This window comes from Lodderomyces elongisporus, chromosome 6, assembly GCF_030384665.1.
Source record: "Lodderomyces elongisporus chromosome 6, complete sequence".
NCBI classification, from domain to species: Eukaryota; Fungi; Ascomycota; class Pichiomycetes; order Serinales; family Debaryomycetaceae; genus Lodderomyces; species Lodderomyces elongisporus.
Genome location: NC_083678.1, coordinates 2,379 through 14,209, shown reverse-complemented (window position 1 = coordinate 14,209; position 11,831 = coordinate 2,379). Strand labels below are relative to the sequence as shown.

Below are 11,831 nucleotides of genomic sequence, written 5' to 3'. Positions count from 1 at the left end.
GTCCTCAAAAATTCACTACGAAAAATTAAAAAAAAAATTAAAAAAAATAAAAAAAAAAGAAAAGTAAACCGATAGTCTGACTCAGACATTTTGTTCGGGCTTTGTTTGAATTTTTCAGAAATCTGAATAATTCTTTTTTTTAATTTTTTTTTAATCTTTTTTTATTTTATATTTTTTATTATATTTTTTTTATCCTCTCATTTCTCCTCTGTTACTTTATGTTAGTGTGAGCACATATATTTTTTTTTTTTAATTTTTTTTTTTTTTTGGCTTTCGCGTGTTTACCCAAGACAAAAAAAAAATATACATAGATATATGTATACAATGAGTGTGTAATATATATTGTACACAGATTCTCAAAAGATTGTTTGTGGTCCAAGGTGAGGGGAGCCGATATGAAACACGTAACCAGGATGATACGACTATTGCACTACCGCATCCACACAACTTGCATCAGAAGCATACTTATCCATAGTAGACACAATGCCACTGCAGCGTATATTCGAACGACACCTTATTCAGATAAGTACTATCAGCCAATCATTGCCGAGGGTGCAGATGGGTTCGACAAGTTGGTAATCCCCATAGATTTTTGTGCAGACAACCAGAACCTTGTAGAGTATGAGGATCAGGAGAAACTAGAAGGGATTGTGAAAAGTTTCCATGCACCAATGGAAACCGCGATTGGGTATGGATCGGGAGTGCTTCCGCAAGATGGATACCCCGTTGATGCAGGTACAGCCACTGACACTGATACCTCCATTGACACCGCCACTGACACCTCCACTGCCATTGACACCGCCTCAACCTCAGCCTCAACCACAGCAGCAATGGGGACCTCCAAGTCAGATGCAGATCCAAAGCAAATGGACTTTATCTTTGTTGTTAAAAACTCAGCATCATTCCATAAGGAGAACTTGTTACAAAATGCAAACCACTACTCGTCCAAGTCGCTTATGTGGATCAACTATATCCAGGGCAAGGGCATCTACTTTAACCCGTATGCATCTATCAACAATCATCTCACAAAGTACGGTATCATTGAGCGGAAGTCAGCAATGATGGACTTGAGTGAATGGTCTTCGTTATATTTTGCAGGAAGGTTGCAAAAACCGGTCAATTTCGTCAAGGACGACGATATCATGTTGAAGTTTCTTAACCAGTACAATTTGAAGAATGCCATGACTATTGCCATTTTCCTCATTGAGTCCAACTCGTTCACCGAGAGGCAATTGTACGAGCAGATCACCAACTTGTCGTACTTGGGTGATTTTAGAATGTACATTGGCGGAGAGAACCCGCACAAGGTAAAGAACATTGTTTCCAAGCAGTTTCACCACTTTAAGAAACTATACGATCCGATATTGCAGTATTTCATCCACCGAAATTACTTGGTAATTACAGACAATGACGAGACAAACAGAACGTTCAAGACCAACCTCAATCCAAGTTCCAAGATCAAGCTAATATCGTGTTTGCCATTGAAGTTTAGAACCCAATTGTATAGCAGGTATCCTGAATCGTCGATCAAGGATATTGTCAAGGACCGCGAGTTGGCCAATAATCTTCGGAAATTGATTGCAAAGACCATTGCGTACAGTTCGCTCGTGCAAGCTGTAAAGGGTGTTTTCACTGCGGGTGTGATGAAATCAGCGAAATATGCTTTGGCGAAGAGGAAGAAGTCTGCGAGTGTATTGGTGGCGAAATAGATTTATAAGTTTATAGTTTTGATACATAGCAAATTGGCATGATGATAAATATAGTTCTTTTTTCTTTTTATTCTTTTTATTCTCTTTATTCTTTTTACTCTTTTTTTTAGATTTTGGAACCGTGCTGTTAGAGCCTAACCCCAACATTGCTTTAGCTTGCGAGTGTAACTAGATGTGGTTTAGAATCTTTGTAAAGCGCTATAATTGTTTTCGAGTGACAAAAGGGAGTGTTTATGGAACTCATAAATCAGTAAATGTTCGTCGGATCAAGATAAAAGAAATCAAGGCAAGTAGCATCAGATTGCAACTATATATTGGTGGAGAAACTTGCACTTTTATCGATTGTTTATAAATGGAGTGTGTGTCGAGGGCAGAATGGTCATGTACAATTACTATATGTCACGAGAGCAGGAGGGTTGCAAATGCTTATAACATCGCGGTTTGAATACTCTTGCTTAACAAATGATTGCTCCTGCTACATAGTGTGTTTTGAGCGCAGAAGAGAAAACAAAAGCATACAATTTACAAGTGCATTAGCAGGTAGTTTTTTCGTTACTTTTTTGCAAATATTGTTGAAATTGTAGTTTTTGTAATTGTCTATCGCAAGTAAAGTACGTGCAGTGATCACTTTTGTTAAAGGAAGCTTCATTAATTGTATTTGCTACTGTTCAAGAGTTGTGTTTCTCAGTGGTGTTGCACGTGAAAGTTTGCATAGATAGTGAAGATAAAACGAATTGTTTGTACCAAGGCAAATCGAAGTTTTGGTAATCCTTTATCTGTTCGATTATATAGAATAGTATTGGCTTGCATAACTCCGACACTATAGAAGCCAAAGCTATCCTTAATAATCAAAGTCCACTTGTTGGAAATGGATCTGATATTTTTTTGTCTTGGTTGTTTTGATTCTCAAGATAAATGTCTATGGCAAGCGCGCAGTTGGTTATGAATCCTGAAAGAGGTATTTTTTTGATCGTTCAGCGCGGCAGTGAGAAAATAAAAGTACGGCTTGGCGTTGGACCTGTCAATATTGCACCAGAACATGCAAACATGCAAATTGGTAGAACAGTACTTGAAGATTAATCACTTTGAAACGACTTAGTAGCTTAAAGGTTGATGTATATAGTATATAATGTATTTACGAAGGAGCACGAGGGTCATGTCAAATGCATAATTAGAAGTGTAAAGCGGTTAGTAATGACTGCAGTACAGTAGTTATTGTTTTTTGCTGCAAAATCAAACAAAATAATTGTGTAATGTGGTCTCAACGAATGTTTTCACTTTTGCATTCTCAAGTCATATTAAAAAAAAAAATCTTAATAGATTATAAGCGGATAAAACATTTCAGAGTGATATTACTTAAAGCGAGTTATGATAAATGGTGTTCTTTGACTTATTATTGACTTGGAAGTGATATAACAGACTAATCAAAAGATGGAGCAACACCAACTAGCTTTGGACGTAAAAGACCAAATTAGACTAGTTTTGAATGTCGCATTTTAATTTGGTTGGAAGAATTACTGTATGTTATTGAGACTAAATATTGAAGATAAAAGAAAAGTTGTATATTCACGTGATCCAATTTTGACAATTGAGTATAATAGGTTGTGTGCTTTTGGTGAAAGATAAGATTTTGATCGTATGTGAGAATTCGTCATTTACCGAAAGTCGAATATTAGGAATTAGTTTATGAGTAATGCACTTGAAACTCGGTGTAAGGATGCACTTGAAACTCGGTGTAAGGATGCACTTGAAACTCGGTGTAAGGATGCACTTGAAACTCGGTGTAAGGATGCACTTGAAACTCGGTGTAAGGATGCACTTGAAACTCGGTGTAAGGATGCACTTGAAACTCGGTGTAAGGATGCACTTGAAACTCGGTGTAAGGATGCACTTGAAACTCGGTGTAAGGATGCACTTGAAACTCGGTGTAAGGATGCACTTGAAACTCGGTGTAAGGATGCACTTGAAACTCGGTGTAAGGATGCACTTGAAACTCGGTGTAAGGATGCACTTGAAACTCGGTGTAAGGATGCACTTGAAACACGGTGTAAGGATGCACTGGGACACTGGTTGTCTCTGTATCATGCCTCAGTTCCAAGCATTGGTTGGCCAATGTATTGCTGACAACTGTCGCGGTGAGGACGTGCTCGATGCTAGATCTTTGGCTACTTCAGTTTGTTCTAGTGCTGGTGTTTGGGATCCATACTGGATGCCTCCTGCTAGTATCAGTTCTTCATTAGAGTATGCTGCTACTGCCGTTGCCACTACCACTGATGACACCTCGTCAAGCACCGATGTTGCCTCTTCTAGTGATTCTCCTTCTTCTTCTTCTTCTTCTTCTTCTTCTTCTTCTTCGACCAAAGAAGAAGCCTCCTCAACCGAAGCTGAAGAAACTTCATCTACTGCTGTCGAAGAAGCATCGTCTACTGATTCGACAATTGAAGAGTCAAGTTCCAACACCCAATCATCTGCTGCTCTTGAATCAAGTTCAGACTCTTCGGAAACACAATCAACCTCCAATACCGCTTCCTCCTCTGACTCATTGATCACAACAGCACCAACCACCTCCTCAACCTCCTCCGGATGGTATGTGACAATCCAAAGACAGCTTCAATCAATGGTTTTGCAGACAAGATCTACGACCGTTTACCAGAGTGTGCTAAACCCTGCGTAAAACAGGACGTTCGTGTATCCCCTTGTGCTTACTACGATACCCCAGTGTCTCTGTATGATGCCTCAATTCCAGAACCCAGTCGGAATGTGTATTGCCGACAACTGTCATGGTGAAGATGTCTTGGATGCCAGATCATTGGCCACCTCAATCTGTGTCAGTGCCCAAATGTGGGAACCATATTGGATGCCAGATGACAGTGTAACCTCTGCTTTGGAATATGCTGCTACTGCATCTTGGGACAGCAACGCCATTACAACCACCACAACCGATGAAAACACTGAAACCGTTCCTACTGAGACTGCTTCAAACACATTGGTCACATCGGCTCCAACCACCACTGGAGCAGATAATCCATACACTCAATACCCATCCGTGGCAAAGACTGCTTCAATCAATGGTTTTGCTGACAGAATCTATGACCAATTACCAGAATGTGCTAAATCATGTATGTACCAAAACACCGGTATCACCCCGTGTCCATACTGGGATACTGGTTGTCTCTGTATCATGCCTCAGTTCCAAGCATTGGTTGGCCAATGTATTGCTGACAACTGTCGCGGTGAGGACGTGCTCGATGCTAGATCTTTGGCTACTTCAGTCTGTTCTAGTGCTGGTGTTTGGGATCCATACTGGATGCCTCCTGCTAGTATCAGTTCTTCATTAGAGTATGCTGCTACTGCCGTTGCCACTACTACTGATGACACCTCGTCAAGCACCGATGTTGCCTCTTCTAGTGATTCTCCTTCTTCCTCCTCTTCTGCTACTGCTGAAGAGTCATCTTCTCAAGCATCTGAAGAATCAACTTCAAGCTCCATCACTTCAGGTCAACAATCCAATACCAATAACGCTTCCTCGTCCGATTCATTAATCACATCTGCTCCAACTTCTGATGACACTGGTAACCAATATACTCAATACCCATCTGTGGCAAAGACCGCCTCAATCAATGGTTTTGCTGACAGAATCTATGACCAATTACCTGCATGTGCTCAGCCATGTATGTACCAAAACACCGGTATCACCCCATGTCCATACTGGGATACCGGCTGTCTCTGTATCATGCCTCAGTTCCAAGCATTGGTTGGTGAATGTATTGCTGACAATTGTCGCGGAGAGGACGTGCTCGATGCTAGATCTTTGGCTACTTCAGTCTGTTCTAGTGCTGGTGTTTGGGATCCATACTGGATGCCTCCAGCAAGTGTTAGCTCGTTATTGGACTCGGCTGCCTCAGCTGGCCTTACTGGTGATGTTACTGAAACTTCTGAGCCTACTCTTACTAGTGGCACTGATGTCAGCTCAACCGAATCTGCTTCTGAATCCGCAACTGGATCCGCTACTACTGGTGGCTCTGATGTTAGCTCGTCCGAGTCCGCTACTGGATCCGCTTCTGAATCCGCTTCTGGATCTGCTCCTGGATCCGCTTCTGAATCTGCTTCTGGATCTGCTACTACTGATGACTTGGAGCCAACTGAGTCCTGCTAATGGCTTCTCAGTATCTGTTAGCTTCTTAAATGAAACTGCTGTATTTGAATCCAATGGTACACATATTAAGCTCTTTGATGGAGTTCAAGCATTGTTTGAATTAGATGACGGATTGCTCCACTTGTTGGCTGGTGGCTACGTCAAGGTCGATGAAATTGGTAATTTGGTTGTTGTTGATGATGCGGAAGAGGCTACTACCGGATGGGGTATGACTGATAACCAATTGACGCTACCATCTGACTCTCCAGCATTCACGAAACGTGATGATCAAGTTGTTACCTTTTATGCATGTCCTGCTGAGGTTGGTTACGTTGTATCTGTGAAGAACCGCGAAGGATGTGTTGAACTCAACTCAGAAGTCGACTCTACCCCGGAAACAAGCAGCACATCTGCTGGTCCAACATCGGACGGTGACACTCAAACAAGTGAAGGTGGAGATGCAAGTGAAACAGGATCATCTGGAGCCACAACTACTGGTGAGGAAAGTGAAGAGCAGTCTGCTACAGGAGATGTTACAGCTTCTGGCTCTGGCTCTGGCTCTTTTGCTACTGAAACTACTCTGGGTGATGAGACTTCATTGCCCGCTACATCCACAGTGTTGAGTGAAGTCACTACTACCGACAAATCCGGATCAACCTCTGTCTACACCACCACCATAATTGTCACTGAAGTTACTGAGTACTGTGCCCAACTGTCAGCCAGCTCAGTGCAGTCTGAAGCAAGCTGCGAACAAACAAGCGCTGCTGCTGTGCAGTCTACATTGACGGTACATGAGCAGGAAATCATCACAGTCATTGTGTCTTGTGAATCGGCTATCCTGTCACTTGAGAGCGTGAAAGAAAGTGCAGCTAAGGTTACCAAAACAGAGGTTGTGCAAAGCTGTGAAAGTGCTATAAGTTCACTTAGTCTGGTTGAAGCGGGTGCCCAAAGTACCTTGAAGGCCATCATTTCTACACATGAGTCTGTTGTTGCAGTTCAAACCTCTGCTGCTGCTGCTCAACAATCTGCTGCTGAAGCACAAATGAGTGCAGCCAAGGCTCAACATTCGTCTGAGGCAGTTGCTCATGCTCAAAGTGCTGTTGCACAAGCTTCCCAAGCCAGTGAAGAGGCTGCGCATGCTGCCAGTGTTGAGTCAGCAGCCAAATCATCAGCTGCTGAAGTCGGTGTAACTGTGGATGTTACAACCACCGTCACTGAGAATGTCACTGTTCAAGCACACAAGACTGCAGCCACTGGCGGCGTCAATGGTGGTGCCGCTGCACAAGAAACTGGTGCAAATGTAGGAACTAGTGAATCTACTGGTAAACAAGGTCAAGGCTCAACTAGTGAAGCATCTCAAGAAGGTGCTGGACAAGGTACAGAAGGTGCTGAACAAGGTTCCGAAGGTGCTCAACAAGATACCGAAGGTGCTGAACAAGGTTCTGAAAGTGCTGGACAAGGTACCGAAGGTGCTGAGCAAGGTTCTGAAAGTGCTGGACAAGCTGCTCAGCAAGGTAATGCACCAACAGTTGCTGCTGGAGGTAAAACTCTTTCAACTACTACTGGTGGAGAGCAGGCTGGAGCCACTGCAGGATCTGAAACTAATGTAGCTGTTGCTTCTGGAACTTCTGAAGGAAGCGCAGCACAAACAGTTGCTGCTGCTGTTAATGGTGCTTCAAGACAAATTGGCACTTCATCTTTGCAATGCTTGCATCCACAATAGCTGTGTTTGCTGGATTCTTGATCTGATGAGTTTGAACCCTTGCCCCCTTTTTTTTTCTGTTCTTTCTCAACGTCTACTGAATTCTTCAGTGTGATTGATTGAAGAAAGTATCATTGGTCTCTTTTTTTCCCTCTCTTTTATACCCTTCTTCAAGTGGTGTGTGTCTATTACATTTCACGGCCACTTTTTGTTATTTCATTTTTCGGTTCAAAAATTGTATAAATAATTTTTCAAGTAGAGAATTAGATTTCAAAACAATAAATAGTAATTTTTTTCAAAAAAAAAACTGAACTAAAGTAAACTAAATGGGATATTTGTAGAAGAGATTATTCAATTAGAGGGGGTCTTTCGAAATTGTGGAAAAGAAGGTGTGGTGACATTTAAAATAGAAGAAACAAAGAAGAAAGATATAAACTTTTTTTAAATAAAAGATAATATTAGGATTGGTGTATACTGAATTGACGTTTGTACGACTGTTTATTCACGTGACCTGGCAAAACTACGAGTGTCGTGTCGAAAATTGAAAAAAATCTAGATCCATTTGTAGTGAGAATGAATTAATGGTTGTGGTTGTGGTTGTTGTAGTTCTACTTTACACCACTTAGATTCGTGTGTGTTTTTTTTTTCCTCTCGCCTTTTTTAATTTTTATTTTTATTTATATTTTTCTCCATTTTTTTTTTTTGAGTTTTCCAAAGTACGTGCCCCCTGGTAGAATTAATTTTCGTCGTGATGTGTAGTCTCACTTGAGGTCTGCGGGGCAGTTCTAGACCTCAAATATTATTATTTTTTTTTTGGTCCGCAAAGACCTATATTTAGTTTTTGTGTCATTGTTTATATCGTTGCCTACTTTGAAATAAATTGAGACAAATTGAGACAGTGCATGTAAATTGCGGAAATGACAACAGATAATAGTTGACAATAGACGGCATCGTCAATCACTATTGAAGTGTGTAATGTGTTCTAGGACACGACAATAGCATTCGTCAGGCTAAGTAGTATATTGACATCGAATTATATATATGTATATATATATATATATTGATTTATATATTAATTTATATATACATGTATGTATACTAGAAGTTGTCTAAAAGTGTCAATACAAGATTATAATGTCGAAGTATAAATAGAAACTGGCTCAGAGTTTGCAAACAAGGTCAAATAAATAAAGCATTTAATAGTGGTTGTGGTAGTAGTAGTAGTAGTAGCAGTTGCAGCGGCGACGGGGTTAGATTGACCTGCAGAGGAAGCAGCTTGTAAGTTACTTTAGGAAGGACATAGGTGGAAAATGTTTTATATCATTTGCTTAATAGTTGGTAGTATTCAATTGTATCTTGCTCTTCTTGCTTTGCCTGAGTTATGAATCTTCCTATTATGAATATAATAAAAAATTAAAAAGATGAATGTTACTCTAAAATTCTCACTGGCGCTTAAGTCCTCACCAAAGCTATTGGAGCTACTGGAGAAAACTACGCATTGAGTTGACTAGAGTGTATTGGTTCAGGATGAGGAGAGAGTTTGAGTAGCCTTTCTTCACGTTCTAGTACATACTGTTGAAGACGTGGATTACACAAATTTGAACATATTTTGTACAAAACAGGACAAAAGAAAAAAAGAAAGTGAGTGTGTGACAAAAAGAGAAACATAAAAATAAATAAAAAATAAATAAAAAATAAATGAATAAAAAATAAATAAATAAACTAAAAATACAAATAAAAAATAAAGCGAGAGTCACAGCCTGAGAAGGAGAAAACCACACATGTAAACAAAACCAAAAATATTTAATTTCTACACCATAAGAATATACCAACTTTTTGCTGTAGATTCATCACTAAAGTAGCAAACCAACTAGTTTGAAATATATCTCAAGTTTCTGTCAAATTCCTTTTGACAAGGACTATTTGATAACACAAGCACAGCAACAAGATATCCATAAACTAAGCTTCTCCATCTTTATTTATCAGCAACTGCTAAAATCTATTGATTGATAGGAGTCACAGTCTCTACTCCTATTTCATTTACCCACACCTTCGCACGTTCAGACCTCCACGAAAACTTATTCACCCATCAATTCAACGACTAAGCAACCAAGATGAGCCACTCCTCATCTCCCAATAGGAGCTCATCCATCTTTGGATGGGCCAAGAGTTTGAAACGATCACATCTTTTATCCAATGACTCAGTTAATGAGATTAGCGACTCAGACAATGCCAGTTCAAAGTTTTCACCCACGAAACTGATAAATGCAGGAGCATTTCCATCAATAGTTCCGTCTTCATCACTGCAGCAACTTCAGCAGCAACAACAACAGCAACAACAGCAGCAACAGATGCCACGTCTTCAACCACAGCGAAGTCCGTTGAATATTCCATCCAACACAAACAACAATAGCAACATTAACAGCAACAGCATCCCAATGTCATCGAGTATCAGTGGGAACTTGGAGCCGGGAGCAATCTCCCCGTCTCCATCAAACTATATCCCACTGCCTTTCCACCAGCGACAGTCGATACTGCTGCACAATAATGCGCAGTCGAGCTTTTCAACTTCGAATTATTTGGGCACTTCGCCGACTGCATCATCATCAACGCACGATTTCTTGCGACCTATATTGAACCACAAACTGAGATCAACAAACAATGTGTCTAGAGTACGATCCAACTCCGAGAATAGTATACGAAATCGTCGTGACTCCTTTTTGCAGAGCAATTCGCTAGTTGACGAAAACTCAAAGTATTTTGGTGTACCATTACAACAAGCGCTTTCCGAGGCAGCAGCCAAGATCTCGGTGTTATCATCAGATGACCAGACGAGTGGTTTGCAGTATGGTGAAATACCCATTGTGGTTGCCAAGTGCGGAGTATACTTGAAAAAGAATGGATTGACAGTTGAAGGAATATTTCGTGTTGGTGGCTCTTCAAAACGATTGAAGGAGTTGCAAGTTATATTCAATACACCTCCTGATTATGGTAAGAAGTTGATCTGGGATGGGTATACTGTTCATGACGCAGCATCATCTTGCGAAGGTACTTGAATGCATTACCAGAACCATTGATTCCGCTTGATGTTTATGAGGAGTTTAGAGTTGTTTTGAAAGAACGACCTAGAATTATAAGCTATATGAAGTACAAGGCAGAGAATCCAACGAGGAGTCTTCGAAAGAAAAGTGAAGGAGACTCGTCACAGATGTTGACTGAAGCCAACATGGGACGTCATAACGATAATCATGCTCTGTCTGTGAATGCAGAAAGCCTGAGCAACGCGAGAGCTACACCAAGTAATTTACCAGATACTCAAGCAGTTTCAGCAGTTCCAACTTCGCAAGCTCCGCAAACTGCACAAACTGCACAAACTGCACAAACTGCTCCTGCTTCGACAATTACTGCTTCACTTCAACAACCAACCCTCCTGCTATCCATTCCCCAAAGTAGTCAAGAAGATTTCTCCAATAAGCAGAAAAAGAAGAAGGCAAAAAACTACAAGAAACTCACTAATGATGTGCGCACTGCTATCGACATCTACCGAGTATTATTAAACAATCTCCCAATAGCATCGAAACAACTTTTATTCTACATCTTGGACTTACTTGCTATGGTACAAAGCTATCTGAAACAGAACTTGATGAGTGCACGCAACCTTTCTGCCATTTTCCAGCCACTGATACTCTCGCATCCAGACCATGATCTTGATCCTGAAGAGTATGCATTGTCACAACTAGTGGTTGAATTTTTGATTCAGTATTCGTATAAATTGTTGCCATCGCACAAGGAACCATCGCCGCCACCGCCAATTGCAACAAGTGCAAGTGCGAGTGCAAGTGCAAGTGCGAGTGCAAGTGCGAATGCCTCTGCAGATGATATTGGGCCACAAGACTCTCTTTCCAACTCAGAAGCCACGCGGGAAGCACAGAAAGGTCAACTGTCAGTAGTGGAAGCAGCATCAGCATCCTCATCTAGTCAGGTTATGCAAGAGCAGCAACAACAACAGCAACAATTAACTCCTCGGTTCCAAGGGCTGCACTCTAAAAGTCTAAGTTCTACACCACAACACGAGGATATCGTGATGGGGTATAAACACAATGCCACAGAGTGCATTCCTGATGAATCTGATGTAGAGTACGAAGTTTCAGATGGAGTAGGGTCAGATGCTGAAGAATCGTATTTTCATGAAATTCGGCCACCTAGTACCATGAGCAGTCCCAAGACTAGTCCGATGGAACTTATTGGAAAACCTGTGATTGTAGCAACTAATGTAAAGACGTGA

General features: G+C 40.9%; 4 protein-coding genes across 4 annotated transcripts; all 4 read left to right on the top strand. All coding sequences in view use genetic code 12, as the record gives it.

The window, feature by feature from the left end:
• Window positions 1-413: 413 nt before the first annotated feature.
• TAM41 (Mitochondrial translocator assembly and maintenance protein 41) lies at window positions 414-1,709 on the top strand (the record flags this gene model as incomplete). The annotated part of the gene is made up of 1 exon (XM_001524598.2): window positions 414-1,709. The coding sequence occupies one exon, from the start codon at window positions 414-416 to the stop codon at window positions 1,707-1,709; it is 1,296 nt and encodes a 431-aa protein (XP_001524648.2).
• A 1,693-nt stretch (window positions 1,710-3,402) lies between these two features.
• PVL30_004506 (uncharacterized protein) lies at window positions 3,403-4,383 on the top strand (the record flags this gene model as incomplete). Its single annotated transcript, XM_061119586.1, has 1 exon — window positions 3,403-4,383. One exon carries the CDS (start codon window positions 3,403-3,405, stop codon window positions 4,381-4,383), a length of 981 nt encoding a protein of 326 aa, XP_060975569.1.
• A 57-nt stretch (window positions 4,384-4,440) lies between these two features.
• On the top strand, window positions 4,441-7,567 carry PVL30_004505 (uncharacterized protein; the record flags this gene model as incomplete). The annotated part of the gene is made up of 2 exons (XM_061119585.1): window positions 4,441-5,855; window positions 5,887-7,567. The coding sequence occupies 2 exons, from the start codon at window positions 4,441-4,443 to the stop codon at window positions 7,565-7,567; spliced, it is 3,096 nt and encodes a 1,031-aa protein (XP_060975568.1).
• A 2,093-nt stretch (window positions 7,568-9,660) lies between these two features.
• Window positions 9,661-11,831, top strand: SAC7_2 (GTPase activating protein (GAP) for Rho1p; the record flags this gene model as incomplete). Its single annotated transcript, XM_061119584.1, has 2 exons — window positions 9,661-10,537; window positions 10,615-11,831. 2 exons carry the CDS (start codon window positions 9,661-9,663, stop codon window positions 11,829-11,831), a joined length of 2,094 nt encoding a protein of 697 aa, XP_060975567.1.